Source organism: Aptenodytes patagonicus, chromosome 7 (assembly GCF_965638725.1).
Source record: "Aptenodytes patagonicus chromosome 7, bAptPat1.pri.cur, whole genome shotgun sequence".
Taxonomy (NCBI): Eukaryota; Metazoa; Chordata; class Aves; order Sphenisciformes; family Spheniscidae; genus Aptenodytes; species Aptenodytes patagonicus.
Genome location: NC_134955.1, coordinates 15,304,998 through 15,332,209, shown reverse-complemented (window position 1 = coordinate 15,332,209; position 27,212 = coordinate 15,304,998). Strand labels below are relative to the sequence as shown.

The 27,212-nt window shown below is 37.9% G+C and overlaps 1 protein-coding gene across 7 annotated transcripts in view; it reads left to right on the top strand.

Annotated features, from left to right (window-relative positions):
- Positions 1 to 27,212, top strand: part of SOX6 (SRY-box transcription factor 6) — a 380,373-nt gene that overhangs the window by 280,484 nt on the left and 72,677 nt on the right. For all 7 annotated transcript variants that reach the window (XM_076344067.1, XM_076344066.1, XM_076344063.1 and 4 more), the window contains one exon: positions 4,319 to 4,398. In XM_076344067.1, the coding sequence (XP_076200182.1) occupies positions 4,319 to 4,398 (80 nt within the window). The remainder of the gene's footprint in view (positions 1 to 4,318; positions 4,399 to 27,212) is intronic.

Below are 27,212 nucleotides of genomic sequence, written 5' to 3'. Positions count from 1 at the left end.
TGGTGGCAAAAATAGTGAGAAATGCAGCCAACATTTTGGCCTGGTTCTGTTCCTACTTGCATTGGGGTAAATGGGGTAAATCAACAGTAACTCCTTTGAAATCAATGAAAATAAAATTAGGTAAAGCACGACAAACAGAACTGTCAGGCTTATTGTCATCTGGCTGGACCTCAGAACATTCCAATACTGTGAGACATTTGTCATCAAACTAATTAAACTCCTTGATTACAGTAGCCACATAACTAACATCATCTTAGATCTGCTGGATTTCACTGATATCCATCATTGCAGTTCCATTTGGAACAGGCCTTTCAGAAGTTTTTCTTAAAGCTGTAAGGTGGTTTAAATTTTACATAGCACAGTACTCTATTTTCAGTAGGCTGCTGTTCCTCTTGGCAGGTGAGAACAGAAAGCGTACATCAAATCAACTGTGTACTGAGTTGGCCATGTATCTTTGCATGGCAGAGGTGCTGCTTGAGTCTTGCTTCTAATGGAAATTCCCCAGGACTGAGTTAAAGTCTGTCATGTGTTCCCTGTTGGGTTTTACTAGTTGGAACAAAGAATCCGTAACCTCAGGATTTGTTGTAGCAATCCATATGTGCCTCCCTCCTAAATGTTGAGGTAAGAGCTGGAAGTGGTAGTAGGCAGCTGAATATTTTCAAGTGGGATTTTGCGCTGAAGTTCTTTAGCCGCAGACAGACAATTGTTGGGGCAACTGATTTTGCTGCGACATGAGGATGGCAATAAGGCGGTGTTGTGGCAAACCCTGCTCAGAACAAAGGCAGAACTGAGGTAGTGTCATCGGACAGAGGAGATGCTCCATAGTATTGCCTTAGCCAGTTACCTCTGTTAACATCTTCCTCAATCCTGATGGTGCTGCACAAACAAAATGCATGCCCTGTGTGGGAATACTGCAGGAGTGGTCATCTGTATCCTTGCTGTATCCCGACAACACCCTAAGGAGAGGTTCCTCGGTCTGTTCATTATGCCTGTGAGGCCCTGGAATTTGTGATCTCTCGCATCTCTTCCAACTCTGTTTCCTGTTATTCTGTGATTCCACATGGAGAGCGTGCAAGTGGCAGTTTGAGATCCGTGCGTAAAGAGACATTTTAAGTTACAATCCCAAAATGAGGAAACCATCATCAAACCAAAAGCTTTGTAAGTCAGGTGAAGAGAGTCAGCTTGTGTCTTACAATTGTATTTTAGGAAAGACAGGTAATAAAGCAACACCTTCCCCCTATCCTTGAGTCTCACAAGAGCCAGACATCCTTCTTTCCTCATAGCTCACAAAGCCTTGATCTGGAAAGTAAGTCCATACATCCTATAAATAAAGTCCACTAAGCTTCATTGCTTCATCCAAGACAAAAAGAAACATTTACATTATTTCTATGTAGAATAGCACGGTACAATTGCTCGCTGCTTTTATTCATTTGGAAATGTTGCTCAACCTGACAAATGAAACAGAAGTCTGACATACTTTTCCATGGCTTGTAAACACCAATTTATATATAAACAACAGCAGCCAAATGTAAATAGACAATCAGCACAGCAAGGAGATTGAAGAGATCAGTTTGCAAAACATGACAGATTTTCTTCTTCCGGCATTCTTCTCACTCCTGGTTATCAAAGGCCAGCATACACCAGCACCTAAAGCAGACCTGTTTGAACATGTTCTGCCGCCTTTTGTACAAATTTAAAAGAATGGATCCTCACGCAAGCATTCCAAACCAAGAAACAAATTTGAAAAATATTGCTACAATACATCGACTGATTTCTTTCCAAGACAGCTACCGAGAAGCTTCTTGATCCGTTCTTGCACTGACAAAACAAGAGGGGGAAATATGTACCTTCTGTAATTAAAAATTAAAACCAGTCCATTCCCTGCATGCTCAGTTTCCTCAAGGGAGAAAAAAAGTACCTTTGCTCTGCTTTTACTGCTTGGTGTCAGCAAAGTACTCCAGAGCTGAGAGAGTATTAATTTTTGTTCTCAGCACAAAGATACTACTAACATACCAGGACTTAGCCATAATTTAACATATTAAAATGAGGGGGGAAAGGGACAGTATTATGTTATAATAACAAATAAATGGCATAACTATAAAATTCTTTTTCCCATAACAAAAGAAGGAACTGTAACCAGCAGGTGAGCAAGAGAACACTACAGGGTGTGGTAGAGATACTATTAAATTAACTGCGCAGCCAAAAACTGTGTGCGTGTGTACGTGCGTGTGCGTAAAATATCGGGCTATTTCAAACCATAGGACCATGACAGCTGTGAAAAAGGAGTGCCGCAGGGAATTCTTTCAGAGTTTGATTTTTAAAAAAATATGTTTGACATGGAAAATGTTTTAGTGCAAATAAAGCAACTGGTATCGAACTTAAAAAGTGTATGTGGAGGGGGAGGGAGAAAGAAGAGATTGCTGTGTGGAACAGGAATGAATAATTCATGATATTTAAAGAAAGAATGCCTCCAAAATGTTCTGCAAGGCAGTCCATGCTGATAACTCGGATGGTTATTTTCCCCCCATTTAAAGCATCATTAATTCAACATCTTTGTGATTTTTTTTAAAACCTTGTAAGATATTTCTGAAAGGAACATTATTTAACTTAGGTTAGGAACTTATTTATTCAGATAATTTCATATAAATATCAAAGAGATTAGTAGAATTATTTAACCATAAAAAGACAGCTTTAGTACTTTAAGAAAAGGATCTAGGGGTTTTTTGTTGCTTTTTTTTAAGAAAAAAACCCCAACATCATTGCAAACTAAAATCAACCTCATGGAAGGGGGAAAATAAGAGGAGATATTTTGAACATTACTCCATAGGACACCAGTACAATATAGTGTTAGTGAATGCATTGTAGCAGAGCTCCATATGCAATCAGAATCCAATTGTTACTGGACTGTGTACAAGCACATACTGTGCTCAATGGTCTGGTAAGGTACTATGGATATGATGCAAAGAGAACTTGTGGATTAGACATGTACAATTTATTAAAAAAGTGAAACAACCAAACATTTAAACTGAGCTGAATACAATAGCACTTCAGGTGGTAAAAAGGGAGAGTTCTGAGAAATCCAGTGACTGCAAAGACTTCAGCTATTGTTATTTATTTGAGGGGGTTGGAAAAAAAAAATCTAACTCTTGGAATGTCCTGATTATATTATTTTGGATTTCTGTACTTTCCCTCATCGCTACATTCTGCTTTCAGTGTGGAAAAGTTCATGTAAACCAGACTGATTATTGTAAATCTCAAAAATGTACAGAGGAGCAGCCTGTTAAAATGTAGCCTACAGATAGTACATAACACTGACTTCAAATAAGAAGCTTGAGCCAAAGTGATATTCCATTAAATCATAGTTACTGTGTAATTTATCCATCACTGTATTAATTTTTACATTACAGATTATGCTGCTAAACTATTTCAGCCTTCCTTCATTCTTTACATTGACTAAGAGTCTCAGTGGCACTGTGTGATGCATTGTTGCAGTGGCTCAGAAGTGGGAACACCCATAGATGCTATAAGATATGACGTTGCAATGCTTATTTTCGATCAACAGTATCTCTTATTTTCTGGAGTATTTGTTGTCCCCTCAATGCAGAGGGCACACATTTTCAGTTTCCAGTGAACAGAACACAGAAATTTTAGTAACTGAACAACTACGTAATCTATCAACTTCAGTAGGGTCCCAGATCTAAGAGAAAGTTAAAATTATATTTTGAGCTATATTTAAAAGTTATTTAATTTTATTTTTCTCTATGGCTACCTTAAAGGAGTTGTCCCAAGACAGAGAACCTCAAAGCAAAACAAGAAACAACCTCAACCTGTGTTGAGCCAGCTAGGTAGCTTTCCCAGGAAAGAGCCACTCGATACTAAAGAGAAATCACCCTGCATTAAACAGGGCTGAAGTGTCTTGGGTTATAACAAATTTCTCCTGTTTTAAGAAACATATGGCGACAACAATTTTTTTGCTCTGGGAACCACTGGGGTTTCCTGGGGTATCTTGTCTGTGTGTCTATGGCCTTAAGGCCTGTTTTGTGCCCAAGCTTACACGCTTGATTTGAATATTTGCTTTTGAAAATGAAAATCACGAGTATCACATTTATGTTTTGCCAGTTTGCCTACCAGCTATCTGCTAACAAAAAAGTTCCAAGGGAGCATGGCAAGTCCGTGCCCAGCGAAGCCTTTTGTTTTTGCAGATGTTTAGGCTTAGAGGAGTGCTGTGGAGCACAGGCAATCCTAGGTCCATGTTTGCACTTGTCTGCTGCTATTCTCTGCTCATTGTCTGAACCTGCATGCATTGTTCTCTCGACAGGTGATAACTACCCTGTGCAGTTCATTCCATCAACAATGGCAGCTGCTGCTGCTTCTGGACTCAGCCCTTTACAGCTCCAGGTATGTGCCAGAACAAAAAAATGTGGGATCGAAGCCAACATTTTAGGGGAAAACTGCTAACCAGCTGTATGCTAAATAATAGTCTGAATGTTAAATAATTTTTGAGCACAGCCCAGGAGGATTAACACCTTATGTACTTACGTTACTGCAAATATAGCAACGTGTGGCCAACCTTGATACTGTGAGTGAAAGACATTGTTCTGTGTGTTTTATATCGGCAGAGTTAATGGTATTTTTTTAATTATATGACCAGTTGATTGGAGATATGTTCAAAGATCTTTTTGTACTTTATTTTCATTTAGTCTTTCCCCTGTAGCTGAAGTGCACTACCTTCAATTGGAGCAGTGAGTGTATCAAAACAACTGTGTGTTATTGGGGTTTTTTCTTTTTTTCAGACAGTGTGGTGCTGACAATACAATAAATTGCAAACTCTTTTAGCTTCCGTATTTAGGTAATCTTAACCTTTCTGTGCATTAAGCTGGTCAGATGCCAAGCATGGTCAGGAGCCTCGGTTTGGTCATTTATTGACAATGGTTATTTATTTTTGGCATATATAGAATGAAATGTTGTCAAAGTAAGATTTATGTGCCATATTATTAGCTAGCTTTTTGTGGCAAGAAGTTTTTAATTTCACAAAAAAAAGACACAACAATGTCATAAATAATGAAGAAACAGTCAAAAGCTTTCAGAGTTAAAATGTGTGGAAAGGAAGTGACAGTGAACATGAGAGGAAAGGCCATTAAAGATGCATGTAACTATTTGCAAGTAAACCTTTGAAACCCTGGGTTGAGTTAGATTAGAGTTAGGTTCAGATGCAAAGTAGGAATAAATTGTGCCTAGAAAAGCAAAGTACTGCCACGTTAATATCCAAATATCTACTTTGCTTACCCTTCTGCAATTATATCATTTTCCAGAGGGACCAAAGCAAATTAAAAATCCTCTCGTCTTTACCCAATGCTGATACTTTTCTTGCCAAGTTAACTAAGGATAAGTGAGAATAGAACCAGATCTCACTGTTCACTGATGGTTCAGAACTGGTGAAAAAGACCCCTTGAGCTTATGTCTGACCTAACCTACAATCAAAACTTGAAAAGAGAGCACCCTGACACTGCAGGGAAAGATCTCCCAAAAATACTTTTGGGTCATGGTAGTAGTATGTTAAGACTGTACCTTGGACAGGCTTCAAACCAAAGGGGAGTTTTGCAAAAGGAAAAATAGCAGGTATCCTTTGAAAATCTGTATTTGAATACTTATTGAAGCAAAAGTCTCATCAGCTTTAACTGAGAAAATACTTCAGAAATCAGCATTGTGAATAGAGAGACTATTTTTGCTACCTTTGAAATGCAATACAACAAATAGTGAGCCTACACAAAACTGTAAGGCAGGAAAGGATAAAAACTGTTCAATTGCAAAAGAAACAGGATCTAAACCACAGACATTCCCAATCCTTTTCTTTTACAAGATCCATTTGTAGCTTGACCCACAGATCTATTTGCACATCAGCCTTGATCAGAACCTACAGCAATAGCGCAATTTCATTAATTTGCAGAAATGATAGACTGAGCTGTTAAACGTGACGAGCACAATTAGAGAGAAAACACAAAAACCAGCAACGCAAGCGGTGCTAATAAATTCAGAAACATTTGAGTGCATGAGGGGCCAGAATTTCCCTTCAGATATATTTGTTGTAAAAGAATTTTTTGTTTGTTCCCCCCCTTTCTATTTTACTTGAATTTCACCTTTATGGGATTTCAAAACCTTTACTGTTTCATGGTTATAAGAGCTTAAGTAATAGAGCACCTAATCTTCAGTTGGTACCTGCTCATCTGATTGTCAAATTGGCTGAACTAAATTTTATTTACTCCTACTATTAATATTCTCTTTGGTAAATTCCCTAAGTGTTCCCTAAATGAACACTTACTTGGGTGTGTTTGTTGGAGGGAATTTGTGTTATACCTGATGTGTCATGAAGACTGTTAGGGGCGTAGCATTTCAGCTCATTTTTCCATCTTTGCTTCCCTTCCCCCTTCTTTCTCTGTTTTGCTTCCTTTCTTCCATGCACCCCACCCACTTATTTATTTACATGAATGCTGTGACCATGGTATCTGAGTATTTCCCAAGTGCTTAAAAATACTGATCACAAAACTAATCTCTGTTCCTTTCAGGCAGTGGGAGAAATAGCTAATTCATTTGCAGGTTTGGTTTTGTTTCTACATGTGAGCGTGTGTGTGATATCTATGTTTGGAGAACTTGGGGAGGGAAAGCTATTTGAATTGAAAAAGCTTTGCAGTAGCTCTAACATTTCAACTTTACCAGGGCATTATTATTAGTTCCAAAATTATATTCCATAATCCATATCCAGCTGCGGTGGAAATTCTGTCAGCTTCAAGCTTATAATCTCTCATCTTTTTTCAGTTATGGTTTTTTGGGATGATCATGCTTCAGGTAGGAGCTAGCAGCAATTTTATGTTCTCATCTTTCTGTGTGTTAGGACAACTTCTATGGAAGCTCTGAATCTAATAGCACAGAAAACAATTTACTCCCAGGTACATCATGTAACGGTAGCAATTATTCCACAGAGGATGTTTCTCCAGTGGACAATTTGCAATTAATGATTTGCCCATCTTATTCGAGCTATTTAGCGTATTGGTATCAAAATGTATTTTCTCTGAATTTTATGTCTGTATTCACCAGTGGATTATATATCTCCGTGAGTTAAAAAACTTTATTAATATCATATCTAGGAATTTCTCAAGTAACTAGTTACACTCTCATGGGCCTTGCATAAGTAAGTAAATAAATAAATAAATAAATAAATAAATAGAATTAAGTTCTCCTTCAGCAACAGACCTGTTTGACCCATCTACTCTTAAGATTTTGCATCACATTGATCAGCTAGTGGTAAAATACCATAAGTATTCAGTTGTAGCTTTGAGAAAGTAGTAATTAACACACGTTTATGCCAGTCCGTGTTCCTGAAGTGGTGGCTTGCTCCTGCTTTGGGTTGACATCAGATAGCTTCTTTTTATCTGTATATTGATCTCATGAGGGTGGCATTGATGACGTTGTTGACAAAAAGACTTAAAACTCTGTGTTCCACGCTTCCCATTGACAGCTCAGCCCCATCTCACCAGTTTCCTCAACAACTTGGCCAAGATTTAAATAATATGTGTGATAGGACCAAGCCTTGCTAGGACTCTCGGTGTGAGGGAGGGTCTTGCTGATGAGGGAGCAGTTCTCTAGGTATGGCCTAAGAAGAAGGACCAAGCTATTTCTGTTCACCCCTCCAGCTACAAACAACTGTGAGTGAATCCCGTCAAATCAACCTTCTGCTAAATAGTTACAGATATATTACCAAATACACCTGTAGCAGGTATGCATAGTGGTGTGTGAACCAGTTCTGATGCATGTGTATAACAAAAGCATGTTGCTTTAATTAATCAGTGTGAGCAGTAAAACCTGTCAATAAGTTTCCCTTTGCTCCTCTTTTTTATACCCACCTTCTCTGGAGTTTCTTCCCTTTTCCGTTTCCCTGAATTTTTTCCCTAGTTGTCAAGTGATTGCACTGATATTAATTGATTCTGGATATGTGTACCCAGTAATCTTGCTAAATGAGTGAACTTGATAATGAAATGGGTTTTCCCAGCTCTCATGGTTCTGGTAACAGTAACCTAGTTACTGGGAAGTCTCAGTGGTGGCAGAGGTGGCACCTATATGTGCTTACTTTCAAACAAGGAATGTTACTACATGCTATTTATTGTTTAAAAAAAATCTGCCTTCATTCTTAGATATTTCTACAAAGGAGTCTATGCGATAAATAAGAAAATGTTGCAACTCTCTCAACCATGACTGATAAACTGTTGATAGAAATGGAAGCACTACAATGATGCTAGCTGGAGTTATTCCTAAACAAAGTGAGCTCTAGGAAAAAAATCAAAATGAAAAAGCTTTCGTTCATAACTCCTTCCCCAAACTGTTTGTGTAATTTGTCCTTCAAAATTTATCGCTTATAACACTAATGAACCTTGGCAAGTCTTAACTATAGTTGCAGCTGTGTTCTTGAAGCCTGACGTTTTTATAATCCATTAAAAAAATTTTAAATTTTAACTAAACACATATTTGTCGATTTCTTTTCTCCCCTCCCATCTCATCCTACTCCTCCGTACTGTCTTCTAATTGCAGACAAAGTAAATGACCTTTTGTTATACCACTGGGTGTGGATCCAGTGTGCTGCTGAAGCATTGCATAGCCTGCCTCAGGGGCACAATATTAGTAGAGGGAAGGCCAAAGAATGCTATTTTTAGTTGAACAGTTCAGCAGATGGAGACATGAATACTCATATATCTGAAGGTTGAGGGGTTTTAACCATTAATTTTGATAATGTATTTAACCCTGGGAACAATCAGAAACTGTAACTCTAAGGTTACAATGCTTTTGACCTTTAGAGAACAGAGGGCACTCGGTACAGTAAACAATATATTACATTTCTACTTATTCCAATTCTCTCACACATATAAATTTCAGGACATAGTTGACATTTGCTTTCCTCAGCTATTTTAGTGCTGGTCCTTAAAGTAAGTCAAGAAGAATGTGCAGGAAAGAGGCCAATGTAATGCGACAGTCATGTAAATATGGCCTTTAAATAGCTAAGATGTTAAATGTGGCCTTTTATGAAGAAATATTATTCTCGGGAACTAGAATCTTGGTGAGTTATTATTTCAGTGAAAAAGTTGTTTTAGTGGACTGCTCCTCGTATGGAGTTTTCTCTATGTGTTGTAACCTTAAAGCAATTTTTTAGTGGGGCTAATGTGATCTGATAGTGATAGCTTACACTGGAGGTGATTTGGTCCCACTCTGGTACCACATCATGCAAAGTGATGTACCTGCCTTATGTCTTATTAAATGATGCATGCTCCTCTTCAACAAATATAGCAGTTAAATATCACGCAGCTTAAGTATTTCTAATTAAAATATCTCCATGTGTCAGCATATTGGTAATGTATTATTTTAATCCATTTATTTTGTTTATGAAACAGTGACATATGTTTAGATTGTGAAATATATGAGCCTTAAAAATCACTTTATTGAAGAAAATTAATTTCTACAATGCTGTCTCAGTAATGTGTTCACTCACCCAGTCAGTCACTGGCAGGGCTGCCAGTCTTAATGTTGGTTAGACACAGTTTAACAGTTTTATCTGACATAACACGGATGTAGGCAATAATAATTTTTTCAAATGCAAAAACCACGGGGTTTTCCTTTTTTTATTTTTTTAACACAACGAAGAATGGGGATTGGGTAAATGTGAAAGAGATTTGGTGAGACCAATCAAAATTAAAAACAGCTAGTTACCTTTTCAAAGTTAGACACTGTAATTTGTTTGTCAGCGGGTAGATGTTTGGGTCAGCACTGTGAGTGAGTGACTGTCAGCGGGAATTCCTACAAGACAAGTAATTTCCCTCAATGTATTACTGACAGATTGCTCACTTCTTCGAATCACTAGAGAAAACAAACTTAATATTGTTACAGGCAGAGTTTCTGTCTTCATTAGCCTTATAGAATGATTTTATCTAGCATTCAAAGACTACTGAGCTCTAGGTGGGCATATTTTAACAGAATGTTCCTTATTATGATACAGTGAATAGTGGCCTAAATTAAGGGAATGGTGTGTGCAAATTTCAGTATATGGAAGTAGCAAATTAAATATTTTGGTCCTTTTCTTATGTGGAAATTTAGGTTGTAGCAGAGGAAGGAAGGAGGTTGAAAGAAGATTTTATTAGGGCTCTGAGAGACCAAGCAAGCCCTTTAATGAAAATAAAATTAAAAATATGCCAACCTTGCAATACTTAGGAAAATTTAATTAAAATCAATGAATGTGCCTTTCCCTACTTGAATGTTTATGTCTCTGTATGTAATATCTGTGTTATCAAGTTGAATTATATCAGTGGCAGTATCAATGAAAATGATGTCATTGAGTCAATATTTTACCATATGACCTCCTTTCTTTGCAGAATTTCTTAATACTCCACCTTCTCCTACTCCTTCTCAACTTCAGCCCTGAATTACCTGGCAAAGTGATTTTCATCAGGAAAAGACAGCCCATCAAAATTGAGACTTTTTGCAGTAAAATATCAATTCTGATTAATTTTTTGCCAGGAGGATTTTCCTAGCTCCCCTAGTAATGGCATCCCTGGTCAAAATGAGAGGGGTCTTCCTATTCTCTTCAAGTTAGTAAAAACGGACAGACAAACAACCAAACAAAACCATTAGCTAGAGTAATCAGCTTGGTACAGCACCATTGCAGCTGCAAGACCCTTTTCTCACCCGTTTAATGCCCTGCATCTCCAACGACTGCTTTAAACAGCATGTCTTTGTTACTGTCATTCTTGCTTAATGGAACAGTGTCACATTATTTAATAAAAAATTTATAGGAATGTTTAAGAAAGAGACTGTTTCTATAATCTGTTCTAATACTTGTCTTGGATATGGCAAGCCTAAGTCCAGTCCTGGGCTTGTGTTTCCCCCCATTACAGGAAGGACACTAGCCACTGGACTGTCACCCAGTCTGGCATAGCTCTCTGTTTCTGTTCCCTTCAGATGACCAACCCCTCCTCCGCCTTGGGAAGTGCTCCTGTCCTGTGCCTGCTCTCTTCTCCCAGGGGGGAAGACTTTTCAATCTGGCAGCTAGGGATCAGGCTCCTGGCATGATTCCCATCTTTTGCACCTTTAGATCTTACCAAGCAGGTCAGCTGCCTTCCAGGCCCATATGCTCTGTTCCAGGGAGAATTTACCATTGAGATCATAAATGGCACAGACGTAAACTCACTTATCAGGAAACTTGTATGTTTAAAAAGATGTCATCCTTAGAGCCTGGATTGCATGAGGTTTCTTCTGTCTCTTCAATCTGTATCAAGGCAGAAGCTTGAGCCCAAGTGACTGGAGGAGGCTGAGCCCCCAGCGTCAACAAGACATTCTCGCCGCCTTAACCACTGGCTGCCCCTCACTGAAAGCCCAGGCTCTATTTTAAAATAATTGTGCTTTGCAAAGCTCCCTCCCTGGGGTATGTATTCACTCGGAAGCCAGTAAGAAGCAAATAAGTTACTGCTGCATTTACTGACAGAGCACCAGAGGCACCAGTACTGCAGAGTGCCATCAGGAGACGAGCACGTTTTTTAAAGCCCTTTTAAAACTGTGGCATCCCTTTGGGGAATAGGCTGACCGTGAGGCGTACTCTGAGCTGGCAGTTGGATTCCTTCAAGCTTTCTATAAATGTATATGGTGTATGCCTTACAGGAATTAGCTGCAAGTGAATGTGTTTCTGGAATTTTATTATACTTCTGATAACCATAGAGCAAGCTGCTTAATTTGGCTACAAATTAGAAACATGAAGGATTTTCTCCTGTGAAGGTGTTAACGTATTTGGATGTTTAGGAACTTAGCGGCAATAAGATTAAAGACAAAAATGCCTTTTAAGTCAGGTCTATACACAAAGGAAAATACTACACTTCTGTATCATCATTCCTTCCTGACTAATTGCTACAGAAAAAGAAAACTTAATAACTCACCTTTCTTCTGAAGTAAAACTTCTAAGAATAAGGATGGTTAGATGAGAGCTTCTAGGTGTAGACATACACACACACACATTCACACACGCTAGAAGGAAGCAGAAGAATTCTCTTAAAGATGTGTGGACTGAAAAGATACCATCACCTGCCTTATGTTGGAGGGTCTTTGATTATAAGAGAGTATTCCCTCCCACTGACCCAATTTAGAAAGAAAGGGAAATTCACAGAAGATGAGATAGAACTCATCGAATCAATGTGTAGATATTGCTATCACTGAGTAGAGTCTTTTTAGATGATGAAATAGGAATGGTATTGCCTCCAACACCTTGTCATCTAAGATGTGTGTGCATTTGGTCTGTGATGTCTTTAGAATCCATATGATCGAGAAACTAGAAAAGTGTCCTAACTCATAGAAAGTATTGGAATCATGTCTATTCTTAAGACTCAGCATGAAGGCTGCATATGGCTATGGGGCACAACAGAAGGCTTGCGTATCAGTCCTAAAAAAAAGAGACTGGAGGGAGGAGCATCTTAAGGAATATAGAAAGAAAACCACATCATGCTTAAATGTCAGTATTAAGGGATTATTCAAGACTTAAAGGAATCATTCACAAAATCTAGTGAAGTCAACACAATAGAGGACGTATTTTGGTGTTGTGCATTAATTACAGCAAATAGCTAAGCATGAAAACAAATGAAGAAGTATTTCAGGTGCAGGAATAGTGACTGTGTTGTCATGTCCACTGGCATTTTTGGAAGTGAAGTGAGAAATAATAGAGGTAAAGTCCTTTCAAAAAAGTTGCATCATTTGTCCTACACACTAGAAAGAGAACAAGTTACCAGATTTAACTAGTCTACAGCTTTATTAAATAACACATCTGTGAACTATCTGTAGTAATTCATCCAGTACAGGCCATCTCTTCTGCTGCAGTCTTCAACACCTAGGGGAGGGCTAAGATGAGGCTTCATAACCATTTTAATCTGGTCCCAGCACTGTTGCTGAAATATCATCACACCCACTGCAGTTCGGAAAGCATGGCAGACTTACGCCAAATTCAAATTTACTTGTGTAAAATACATCAGCTTACAATGAATTTGTAATAGCAAGTTCCCAGTTACCTGGTTTTGAGGTGCAAATGTGATTTTTTTTTTTAGATGTAATTTTTATAAGCCCATTTGAATATGTTTTGCATAATTTTGTGTGCACTTCCTTTAAGGAAATTATTTAATTTTCCTTGAAGGTGCATGAAAGTTCTAAATATACAGTAAAAGATCAGTGTGAGAGATCTGCTAAGCAGCCTGTAAAGCACAATTTTTTCTAATGCTTTAAAATACCTGTAAACTGGTCTTGTTTTCTGCTTCACAAAGAAAACATTTCACTGTTTTCTGCATTTAAATATACATTTTAAATATGTTGACTTATCAGGTAACGCAGCAGGCTGAACAGGGACAAACCATTTTTAATGGTATGTTAATTGAATGGGATGCTAGAGATGCACCTGAGTGGCTTTTTTCCCAGATGTGCCCCAGCTGACTGATAAAGCTTCTCCTGATCAGTAGAGCCAGTATATATTTATTATATCCCTGCCTTTTGTCCATTTTTGCTAGTGAAAATAATAGAATGGCTGCGAGCTACCACATGAACTGTCGGTGTCTCTTATAAAAGTAGGAAAAAATTACGGCTTCAAACCACAAGCAGCACTTTCAAAAATTCAGCTCTTAAATGTAGAGCTGCCTTGGCATCTTCTCACAAGGTGGGGATTCAGACGTGGGAACGGAGAGAGGTAGTTTAAATGGGACTCTTCCTTTTTCCTGACTTGCACCCATTTATTATTGGGATGGTGTCTCATTATTCTGTCATGGGAGCCTGTAGAAATTTAATTGTAGTGCTTTTGCCTCTCAGTATGATTAGCAGTGGTAGGTAAGCATTCAGTTTTCTTGTTCTGTGACTGTACAGTTCTACACAGGGAAATACTGCAACCATTATATTTGACAATTTCTCCATCTGGGTGGTCAGACAGTGAATGAACCCACCAACCTATGCCAGATATTAAGAAATATTTCTGGAGAAGATTTATTGCCACTTATTTTTGCCATGTCCTGATTTCTTTTACTTTTACTTATGACTCTGTTTTTCTGTCTGCTGCTAGGTTGACAAACCTAGAAGGTCTACACTAGAAGCAGCAATTGCACAACCATCTTCTGTCCTGAATTGATTTCATCCCCTGTAGGATTAGGAGAATAATTACGTTTTTAGACCCCTTCAACTAAGATTGTATACATTACTGGCAATCGTACCAGTGACATGGACATGCGCTTACTAGGAGACTCATTCACCAACTCATTTCACACAGCTCAACAAGCAGTTACTCATAATTGCTTGTAATCCTGCTGACATGAGCCTGAATGAAACTCCTGACTTCTCTCACAAAGCCCATCCATGTGTTAACATTTTTTTTGAATAAATATATGAAATTCTGAAATGCAAAATCTGATAAGCTTTGATAGCTATCATCCGTTCAGCAAACTTACTGTAATTAATAGCTTTTAAATCATATAATTTTATTTCCCTTATCACAGGGATTCTCTTTAAGCAGCTCCTTCTTTTTACACTAGCTTTAGTCCAGAACACATTTCTACACATAAAGTGTGTGAAACTGTCTGAATTCGTGAGTTAACTGCTCTTCATCTAGACCTCTCACATTTATTGTTAAAGATACTTTATATTAGCAGTAAGGAATAAAAAGCTGATTTTTGGAAAGGCTTCTAAAAGAATATCAGAAAACATTTTAAATTCTTTCTATGAATAATTTGATTTACACTGTCACCAGAGAAGGTAGTATTATGATAGTGTAAAGTGAATGAAAAAACTGCGCTCCGATGCAACCATCTGGTTATATTTTCATAATTCCTGATAGATCCTGTTAAATTTTTATTTTAAATGGGTACTGCTTATTTGCTTTCCTTGGATACAAGAGAAGGAGTTTAAAATACTAGAGCCTTTGTTTGCAGGTATCTTTGGAGCCATGCTTCCTCATCCTTGCTTGCTTTCCTACGTGAGCTTGTTACTCTGTTAACTTTAGTGCTATCCACAATTTTGATGGGGTAGAATTTATGCTATAAAAACACCAAAAGCAAATTCTAATAGAAGCAAACATAGGAAAATCACATAAAGATTTATCGTCAACATTTCACATTTTTGTCGAATAACATTATCCACTGGAAACTCGAAATTACTTTTTCAAGCAAATGCAGTTGTCCTTTGCTGTGACTGGCTTTCTACCAAGGGTATTTAGGCTTAAATGAACTTATATTTTATTTATTTGTTTACTTCTGTATCAAATACATAATAGTTTTAAGCAGATTGTGTCACAGTTATTTTGTAAAATCATAAAAAAAGTTAAAGATTTTTTTGCCAATTTCCAATCTGTGTAGTACAACATAGAATCTGGGAGAATCACAAAGATAAGTCAATTGTGTTCTTTCCTGTGCATGGTGAATAACAGGAGAATTGTGATCAAAAAGTAGCATATCAGTAATCTGACAGCATTAAATGAAGGAATGCAAATCTTTGTGCTTAAGAGAAAGATTTTATTGACATTTCTGCTATCCTCCTGCAGAGGAAATGGCTATAGACATTTGATGAAGTTTTTACGTATTGTTGCTTTCTGTTTTTTCTTGAAATTTACAGTATCTTATTAAAATAGCAGAGTTTATTAATGCTCACATTTTATCATTAATAGGAATACTTTATGATTTTATTCAGATATACCTAGTTCAGACACTGTAGTAATGCAGTAACAGTGTATCCATTTCATGAGCAGCACGAAGAAAATGGTGACTTGTTCAGGTTCAGAGAGGGTGTGTTTAAATGGAAGGTCTGAGGGATACTTCCTAGTTTCTGGGTACAGGTGCTCACCTCATGCGGAGGTGGGACACAGAAGTATTTAGTCCCTCTTGCCTTCTGTGCTCCTGTTTCCTGGCACACAGAGATGAGCCGTTTCCCCAGGCTGGCCAGAGAAAAGACTAAGCCAGGAGGTTGCACTGTGAGATCGCTCCTGCTCTGCAATTGCAGAGGAAGACTCCTGGTTAAACTACCTTTCATTAGGTCCTCCTCTCGAGAAAAAATACAGCGAAAAAAGATGCACTCTCAGTTTGGGCTTTGGTCTTGCTTTCATAAATGACTCAAAGAATTTGCATGGTAGCATGCAACTATTCATTATTGTTGCTCGCAAAAATACAAGAGAATAGATACACAAAGTGGAAGAGAGAACAGTTAGCATTCCTTTATTCCTTGTCAGAACTTAATCTAGATCAACTAAAATGTTTGCTGTTTTTGTCACTCCTCAAGATAAAATGTCAATGTTTACATATTCCTGTCTTTTAGACAAAAGATTCTTATTGTTTTAGAACTCCTGAGTTACTATCTATAGGAAATTATAAATATGTAATAGATGCCTAAGTATTTTGTATAAAGAGCAGTTGTTAGAACCGCAACAAGCAATTTGTGTTACATACTTCTGTGCTGCTTCTTTTGTCCTTTTCTTACACCATAAAGGATTAAACCAGGGTAAAATTAGAAAAATGAGAAGCTAAGGTGTTATGGCCTCTTCCTCCATTAGGAGAAAAGATGCTAAGCATATATTGTATAGAAAGGGGTTTCTTTAATTATCACATTGTCCTTCCTGCTATTTGTCTAGATTTTTAGTCCAGAGAGCGCCATTTGAGACAGCAAATGATCAAACTCCAGTTTTGGGGTTCCAAGCATTCGTGTTAATTTTTGTGTCTGCATAGAGTTTTTTTAGTGCTACGTACACTGAGCTATGCAGCTGCAGTATTTCACTCCCACCCTCACTCAATTCCCTACTTTGTGTGGCAGTCTCAGTGTATTCAGCAGGTTGTACGCCAGCAGATGAAACAGATGTTTAGGCCATACTGGAATGGAGCGGCATGCTGCATCAGGACCTGGATATTCCTCTTGACATCTGGATGCTGCTGAGCTGGGAAGCTCGCCTTAGGCCAGGAGGCTGTAGGAGCCTTGTGGCAGTGAACATAGGGTCCTTGCTGCTCTTTAAGCGATTAGTGCACTGAAGCAGCAATAATGCTGAATTATCGCTTGGTTGCGTTCTTCTAAGGAATCTTGGGACAAAGGGATAGTCAAGGAGGAGTATTTACAATAAAGTCATGTTCAGAAAGACAAGACTAATTACCATGTATTAAAAAGCTTTCTTTCAACTAATTTAATAGTAAATTTGTTATGAATACTTTAGGAAACTTCTTACAAAGTAGTAAACAAACAGCTTACAGAAGAACCTCCCTTTCTCATTTAAAATAATTAAGATGAAAAAAGACAATTTCAGCTACTTTCCAATTTCATGGTCTGGTCAGATTTTATGGAACAGACAACAAAATGTGACTGAAGACATGAAATTGAAGGTATACTAATGTTCATGCCTACTAGAGACAAAAACGTGAACTTCTAATAGCTGCAGGGAAGAATATTAGGTATGGAAGCTGTCTGACTTATGCATTGATTCTTTATAGTTTCACTTTATCAAGTTGAAAATTGTGCTGTATGTGCTGCTACAGCCTAAATTGTCTGCTGCAGCACTTTCCTTTATGATGTGTGTTATTTAAACACAATAGACATGGTATATTGCATGGAAATAGGTATTTAATGTTTTGTGATTACTAGCTGTCGGACAAAATAGCATTTAGCATAGATTCCCTGCCCCCCTCCCCCAAATAAATTTTCATTGTTAAGAACAATGTGTTTAAATGAGGGCCCTCCAAAGAAATTACAGCTTTTTAGAAAGCATGAGGTAATATTTTGAAGAAGACCAGTTTGTTGCTCTCATTTAACCTCCAGTATTCTAAAGGGGTTATATTTAATTAACACTGGCTAAAGGCCTGACCTGAGAGGCAACCAAAAGTGATTGAACTGCATTTTCAGATCCAGGCTGTAATCTGTTGGGAGAGGAATAATAATAATAAAAAAAAAATTAGAAAGCACCATTTACTGAAATTCTTTCTAACTAAGCTGTATTTCAATGGGCCATTTAATGCTCAGATGGACAAAGGTATTACTTCAGTCATTGAATTGTATCAAACCCTTTCTCAGAGGCCCAGTTTAAAAACTCTACAGGAAAAGTGGCTTAGCATCATATTCTCAGCAGACCAACACTCAGTCTGTTTGGAAAGGGGGAAAAAAAAAAAAAAAAAAGAGTGAAATGAGGTGAGACACAACCGCCAAGTCAGTGAGGATTTTTGCCTCTCTCTCCAGTCCATGGCTTCACAAGGGAATTGCTCTTCGGAAAGCAAGAGCTCCATATTTGCTACAGAAGGCTTTCAATTTTTTTTTTTATTTTTTATTTTTTTAGTAGCTCTTACTCTGTTTCTCCTGGTCTGCTTTCGGCCTGCCCTTTGTTCTTTTCTGACATAGCAGAAATACAGTTTTCTCTCTGGGGGACTTAGGACCAGTGCCTACACTTTACAGGGTTAGATTTTTGACTCGGTCACATTGGAAGAAATAGGAAGTCTCATTTTAATATCACAGACTCTGACACTTGTGAGCTGAGTAGTTATTTTATTTCAATAGAGCCAATGTTACATATATTCTATGGTGATATAAGATACCTAATGTACTGTCTGAACTTTAATTGTATAAAAATTTTAGAATACATTTTTTAATTCATATTTTTTGCAGAGAGTAAACTTTTCTTTTGCAATTTTGATGCTGTCTCATTAAAAATTCCCAGCAGCCTCATAGGGTGATGGGGTGACATTATATCTTGGAAACTTGTCAAAGTGCTGTAAAACTAATAAACCAATGGCTTTACTTCCTAAGAGGAAACAAATACAATATTACAGAGGCAACTGCCAGGTGCCAAATTATATACATTGTCTTAGCTACTTGCAGTGATTGATAATTTATTTGAGCTCCAAGCATTCTTTCTTGGCTTTGCCCACAGCTTTACAGTAAACAGGTTTTGAACAGGCAGTTGCTGAGAGATTGTATTTAATTGTCATAATTCAATGAAATCAAAGCCATTTGATTTCTAAGGGGCACGATCTCAGGAACAATGCCTAAATGAGAGTTGCCGGCATTTAGGCAGCAAAGCAGGGTGAGCTGTTTTGATGGCCATTTCTACTTCATTACGTCAAAGCAGGATGAGGTCAAAAGAATGAGAAATACAGTTTGCAAACAAAACAGAAATGATCTTAAGAGCTCCTTAAGCTCCCTACATACTCCTACAGGAGTAGGGATGTGATTGTGCCCCTGTACTTGGCACTGGTACGCATTCGGCCGCACCTCGAATACTGTGTTCAGTTTTGGGCCCCTCACTACAAGAAGGACGTCGAGGTGTTAGAGCGTGTCCAGAGAAGGGCAACGAGGCTGGTGAAGGTTCTGGAGAACAAGTCTTATGAGGAGCGGCTGAGGGAACTGGGGTTGTTTAGCCTGGAGAAAAGGAGGCTGAGGGGAGACCTCATCGCTCTCTACAACTACCTGAAAGGAGGTTGTAGCGAGGTGGGTGTTGGTCTCTTCTCCCAAGTAACTAGCGATAGGACGAGAGGAAATGGCCTCAAGTTGCACCAGGGGAGGTTTAGATTGGACGTGAGGAAAAACTTCTTTACTGAAAGAGTGGTGAAACATTGGAACAGGCTGCCCAGGGAAGTGGTTGAGTCACCGTCCCTGGAAGTATCTAAAAGACGTGTAGGTGCGTCACTTAGGGACACGGTTTAGTGGACATGGTGGTGTTGGGTCGATGGTTGGACTCGATGATCTTAGAGGTCTTTTCCAACCTCAATGATTCTATGATTCTATGATTCTATGATTAATGCACATGTGCCTGAAGGCAAGTTAGTTCTTTATTGCACAGGTCCATATATTTTAGCTCTGTAGCATTTCTCCAAATTTACATGACTATAACTGAGAGAGACTTTGGGATTGGATGTCTGTGCTGTCAGGCCATGATGATAAACAGGTGGGGATAGGTAAAAGCGAGTGAGTGAGTCTCTAAACGTGGATCTTGCTGCAGGTATCATTCTCATTCCAATTTCTTCCCCCCGACCTCTCTCAGAACATCATCATGAGCCTTGAGGCCAGAATGTGTTCTCTGTAAATCCTTTATTTAAAAATAAGCAATGTTAATAACAATTAAAGAAAAATTAGTCAAATGGTAATTTCATCTTCAGTTTACATTTCCCATTGCATTAAAAATTTATGCAGATATTTTATAGCTGGCAATACTTATTCAGGCTCTCCCAGTACAAGGCCATACTGTGATGAATAAAACCAAACAAAATAATAGTGCAGGAACCACAGCATGCAAGAATAAGTCAAGGACAAAAAGGTCTATCCTTTCTTCAGAACACATGCCAATGCGATCATTTAGCCCATTCATATTTTGAGCAGGACCTATTATATATGCTGTGGGACTCTTTTCTATCAAGTAATGAAAATTTGCTTCTCCAAAAGATGAGGCAAGAAATGAAAATCTATGAAGAATAGATATGGTTTTGCTAATTATTTTCCCCAGCAGAAGTCTGGATCTTTGTCACTGACTTATTTAACAGATCCTTTTTAACATCTGTCCAGCAGACTGTGGACTTTATTAGCAGACAAGAGACCCACCAGATTTAGAGCCTGCTGGGTGCGTCTTCATCTTCACAGCTGTGGATTAACTCAGACTTTCCAGAAGAGGACAACCATATGGGATAATTGGTGTCATTGGGTAGCTAAAAAAAATATGAAGAAACAAATGTCATCCAAACACAATTCACTGTTTTTACAGCCACAATTACTAGTCTGTTTAAGAAATAAGAAAGGCAGCATTACACCAAAAAAAGAAAGTCTATTCATATCTGTGTGGGAACCTAATCAGGCTCTTGTTTCCAATGACGATGGCTCCACAGTCGCACCAGGTCTGCGACAAGAATGCTCCTTTTGTGTGCCGATAATGTGGAAGCGATAAAATTTCCTATAAGAGACATATGTGTTTACATCATGAGATGTGTTATTTGACAAAACGCTTTGTTCTCTGCATATTTTCCACGCAGAGTTTCATGCTGGGTTGTTTTGCTGGAAAGCTTTGATTAGCTAGAATTAGTTGCTGAAGTAAAATAGACACTTTTGTTTTATGAGTCCTCTTGCTGAGCTGTAAATTATAGTAAAACATATAAGGAGTGACAGAAAGAAGTGCTGATTTGAACCTCTGACCCATGATCGGCATAAAAACATAAGATAACTCTTTCAAAGGACTACTGAGAGCCATAAATATTCCATGGTCCACTTAAAGTTAGGCCCTTTTAACAAAATAAAGCTGTTATTTTGCATAAGGGGATCTTGACTCTGCAGTACTACAACAATACAAGCTGCAGTATCTAAAATGTGTAGCGATACTTTTATTTTTGGTATGGGTTGGCCATTATCCACAGCAGGGCAGTAGAAGTGCTGGGAGTGATTTTTCTTTTTCTGAACCAGTACAATGAATTTGTGGTCGGTAAAAGGAGTTGGAACCAGCAGACACTCAGTGGTGAAATTAGGTATCTGTTACTTTGCAGCTTGAGAGAGAAGCAAAACAGGCATATGTATCTCCTAAGGAGACAGAAATTGAGTGGAATTTAGGGCCACATAAAAATTTCCCTTGACAATATATAATACAGCAACTCACAGACACTGAAATTACTGGTGTTAATAGTTCAAGAAACTATTTGAACTGAAGTGAATGAATATGAATAACTGGTAAAATCATTCTTTTAGCTGAGAAAGAATTTTTTTTCAGTACATGCACACCTGAACATATAGGGAAAACTGAAGTCTTCTAACTCCATCTGTGACTACAAAATGTATCATTTGTATTTTCACAAATACAGTTAGTTTGTTTGCACATACTGTGCTGTAATAAATCTGAGAGCACATTAGCCAGCAAGTGCATAAATAATCACTGCAACAATCTTTGTTATTATGACATTAGTTATGATAATTCATTAGCTGCCTGTTCGTGTTACGAACGCCTTTTTGCAAAGGTATTTGGTGCATTATTATAAGAAGTAGAGGCTATTCACATTCTGTAACAATGACCAGACTCTGCGGTAGGGTGTTTAAAATCGGAATGTTCTGTCCGCTATGGATAGGTTAGGCATATACAAACAGGGGAAAGAAAGGAATGATGCTGTTAAAAGGAAACCATCTACATATATTATGACACTTGGATTTTGTAGAGAAAAAGAAGTCTTTGCAGTGTATTGTTACTTATTATTTACCATATTTCTAAATTAAACACTTTTTCCATAATTGTTACTCCAATTTCATGTAGCTGTACTTGATCGACACCATTTCAGATATACCCATGTAAAGCCAAATAGTTCTCAGTTATTTAGCATAAACCTGTGAGTTCAGTTGATGTTGCATACTTGTTGGTTCTTAAATAGTAAGCTACTATTATTTGTGTGGTGGCACACGTGAAAATGAGAGGAGGATCTGGCCCACAGTACTAGCAGATCTGTAAAACTCACCTTCTTTTGATTTGTTAACATTTTTGTTAGAACAACCTGAGAAAATGCTACTGAGACATCCAAATGTCATCAAAACAAATTCATAAAATACACTGTTTTAACAGGTAGCACCTGCACAGATATATTGTAAAACAAAAGAAAACATACACTTTTAGCATAAAATATTCTATCTGTTAATTTGAAAGGATCTTATTTTCATCAGCAAAAGCTTTTTTTTTCCCAAGTTTTAGATTTTTAAATTCAAATAAGGGTTGCTTTCATGTGTATATACATTTCCTTTAACAATTTTGTATGCACCTTTCCTTCTCTTTCTCCTCCTCCTCCTTTTCGTTTTGTGTGGAGAGCACTCCTAGGACACAGATGCTGAGCTGTGGAAGGTGTTTTTCTGGTGATGGCATCTGGCTTCTTGGCAGACTCCACAGGCAGTAGCTGCCTTCGAGTTGCCCCTGGGTTTGTCACATGGTTAAGCTGCTGATGAGTTACTTAGGCTGTCTTGTGTTTCTGGATGTCGTTTTCTGTTAACCTACCTCTCACTCTAAGGATCTGCATAAAAATCACCTTAAAACAAAGAGAAAAACAACCATGTGCTTTTTTTAAAAAATATATACACATAAGCCAATAACCCCACTTCTTACCTTGGTGCTATAGTAGAGGTCTCAACTGCAGTGTTAGTCACTGAACATATTTGGTGCAAAAGACATGCCAATACAAAAAATGACATTTATATGCAAAAATAGGAAGGAATAAGTACAATTAATGTTACTTTAGAAACAGTTCTTTCACTTAGATTAAGATGTGTGTGAATTTTTTCAGTAGGATATTTATGCTTCTGCACTGCTTTTTGAAAAGGTTACCTTGCCTGAACTGCTGAAGGCTATACCAGTGACATCGCACTCAGGTCAGCACTTAACCTTTATTTCCATAGTTATTATCTATGACACCCAAAACATGGGTTTGAGCACTAATCCATTCTTCCTCCAAGCAGAAGAAAAACTTTTTCAAACAGAGACTGTGTTTCCTTTAATCTGTTTGACATCAAGCTTATTTTAAGCACCTCTACACCAATAATAAAAAAGAAGCAGTCCCACTGAAGGTGGGATTTTTTGGTTTGGGTCGCTTCTTTTCAGAAATGTGCACTGGAAATAGTAAAGATGTTGCTGGTTTTGGTGAGCTTGCAAAAACCCTTTGTGATCAGACAGTTCTAAGTAGTATTATTGCACGTTATATACTCGGAAGGAAAATTCTGGAATTATAGCTTTGCAACACTATGTACTAAATATACTACGGAAAAAAATAACTGCATTACCTCTTGTAGTGCAGGATTTCAACAGCACTTGCAGTCACTCCTTAGAGTTTTTCGTCTTTAGAAACTAGATTATTCATTGTCTAAATAGCTGAACTTTCATCTCTATAAATAAGATATTTCAGCTTTGCACAATTCATTTAAAATGCTGACAAATAAGGATTCTCACTTGATTCTCAGTAGTTTTATTGTTTAGTTTCATTTACCGTAGCAAATGTATTTGTTGAAGATGTAACATAGGACTTGCATTTTTAGTAATGGCAGACTTTAGAATTAATCAGGGTCCATAAAATCTAGCATTTGTTTCTGAGAGAAAAAAAAAAATTCTAGCACCTTTGGAGAAATAACATACAAATACAGAAAAAGGAGAATGTCTTTTCATTTTGGTCATAAATCTTTTAGTAAAACAAAAGAAAAGGGTAAATGTTTCTAGAACAGATCCCTTCTTTCTCCTTGAGTCAAGCCACCTTCTACTGAATTTCTTTGTGGGGCATCTTCCAAGTACATCCATTGCAATTCATTGTGCTAGGCCAGCCCTCGTCACCTGCACTTTGATTATCTGTTACGCTGACTATTGCAACCACTCTTTTTCTTATCTCCAATTTTCACATATGGCTTTGCTATAGTTTCTTCAGAATTCTGCTGCAAAGAATAACATCTGAATTATATCCCTACTGCTGTGACCAAATTCTCCCTCACCAACGCAGTCAGTTGAAATGTCTCTAGCCCTTGCCTTTTTGTTCTCGCGTATACAAGTGCCACTGCTCTTCATTTCCTCCCTGGGCTCATATGTCTAAAGAAACTGCCTCTCCCCTATGCAGCATTTGATCACTTTCTCTTTATTGAAATATCTTCTCTAAACAAACTTTTTCCATAAGACCTGTCGTTGACAAGCCACTGGTAAGAAGGTTATGATTACCATAATTCTGTGTTAGGTGGTAAAACAGCCTGTCACAAAGTTAACAAGTTGTTGTCAGTGCAAATCTCCCTTAACTGTGTTGATTTAAAGCCCATTCTATTTTCCTCACCATGTGTTACTTCTGTAACATTCGATTCTCAAAATTCTTCACCTTTATTCATTCGTTTAGACACAGATGCTGCAGCCTAAGAGGTGAGTATCAGTATTCCTGCTGTAAAAAAAAGGGAAACATCTGGTGCATAGAAAGCTTTGCTCTGTGCTCATTTGCTGTGCTCAGTGTCATTCGGCAGAGCATGTATCTAGGAATGTCACAGTGCCTACGTGCAGGCGAAAAGTCATACGGGAAAGGGACCTGAGCTAATGAAAGAGTTTTGATTAGTGAAAGCTAGTTGAAAAAACTAGTTGAAAAACTATTGAAAAAATGTTGAAACCTGTGAGAGGGATGTGTAAGCCTAAGGCATTTGTCTTCTGGCAAGGCATGAATGAACACTGGCAGCGAAGGCAGTTATCCTTCTGTATTGTGAAAATATCTCGCAAAGGCATTGTGAAACTTAGATGGCGTTAAGAAAGGTTTTAACGTTTGGATCAGTCAAGATGCTCTATTATTAGTTCATAGGTTTTTTTGAACAAATTTTATATCATGGATGATACTTTTTATAAAAAGAGTGAAAAGGAAATAATTCATCAAATGCCATAGGCAATTTCTGAAGCAGAAAATACCACCGCCACCATCCCTGGATTATTATTTTTGTTAGTTATGCAATTCTTCTTGAATGGTAGCTCTAAGCTATAGCAAAGACTTAGTATGAATTCTGCTGTTTCCAGGTAAAAAAATCAGTATGTCCTTGTGCTGTGCTGTACACATGCTGAATACAGCACTTTCCCACTCGTCTGTAATTTTTTTTGGGGTAGATGAAGATCATTCAGACTCATAGTGACCTCCAACTTTCATAAATTCCCCTCGGATTTTTAGTTGATTACAGCTGGAATAGAGTTTCAGTAACAAGTGCTTAAGTCCATAAGCCTGTAAGTTCATTGGTGCCTAAATGTGAGACTTCACTTGCCATTGCCTTAAGTGAGACTTGCGACATTTCAAAATCCCACTCTTCAGTGTCAGATCACGACATTAGAAGAAACCTGGTTCTGGAAACTGTAAAACTACATCCTTGCTCATGTACCTTAAGTGAGCTGGTTTTCAACATTGTTAAGTATGCAGGAGCACTCAGTAACTCAAAATCAGCACTACTTATATTTAGATACTAGGAACTGGATTGTAAGAATCTAACCTAGTGATCTTTTAAAAAATAAAACCCAGGCTATACATTTTTAAGGCTTCTTAAAACAATCGTGAACACTTGATGGTTTTGAATAATCTAATTTGTAATCAAGAGCCTCCTGAGTCAGTGGTTGGCATAAGGGTTATGAAATGCTCTTCTCTTTATGTGCTAGACATACATTGAAAAGAAGATATGTTTCAGTGTTTGAGGTAGGTTAATTTTTTTAATCACTACTCAATAGTCGGTAGGTTAGAGTTTCAACTGAAAAAATTCCATTGAAACTTTTGCTTTTGAGCATTGAAAGCTAACAATCAACATTCATTCAATGTTTGGGTTTTTTCCCCTCCTTAATCCTGCAAATAAAAGCTTCACAACCTGACCATCTCAATGTGAGGTCCGAAATTGCCATTTCAAGCCACAACAGTGGTATTTGCAAAAATATCCATTTTATCCCTGCAATGGTGGCATGCACATATTTTTCCAGACTGGCTAGCTCCCCATACAAACTGATATTTAAAAGAAGTTCTACAGCCTCCCAGTGCACACGGCAGTGTTGCTAGCACTAGTGAGAATTCTTGCAAGGTTTGCACTCATTGTGGAACAGCTTTGTTTTAAAGTCTAAGCAAAGCAGAAGGCTAATTACTGTTACTTATTTTTACATTTGTTTTTATGGTGTAAAACAAATTTATAGAAATGCCAGGCTAAAGCCAGTACTATGTCCTTGGAGTAAGTAACCCAGTGATGAATTACACACACACACACACACACACACACACATATACACACCAAAATTTCGTTTATTCTCTGTCTTCCTTTACAAACATTTTTTCCTCATGCTACTTGCAGTACAGCCAATACAGCCCTCAACACACTGGAAGGGGAGTGGTGTATAACTCTAATTTTATTCTGCTTTTAATGTTTGCATTTCCAAAATCAAACAGTTTCCTAGATAGTCACTATAACAGCCCACTTTTCTTGTTGCTATCTCTGTGACCCTTAAAGTGCTGTGGACGTTTCAGTTGCCAGTCCTGCTGGGACTCAGGTGCCAGGTCACCAATGAGCCCTCCTCCGACCAGTGTCACGCATCTCTCTCTTCGTGTTGATCTTGAGATATCCAGTCAAGATACAGCTACACCATGGGCTGCAGCTTTTAGAGATGATAAATGCACCTTTGCTTACTTGTCATGGCTAACTGGGCTACAAGCTCCATTTGCCATGCATGCCTGGTGTCT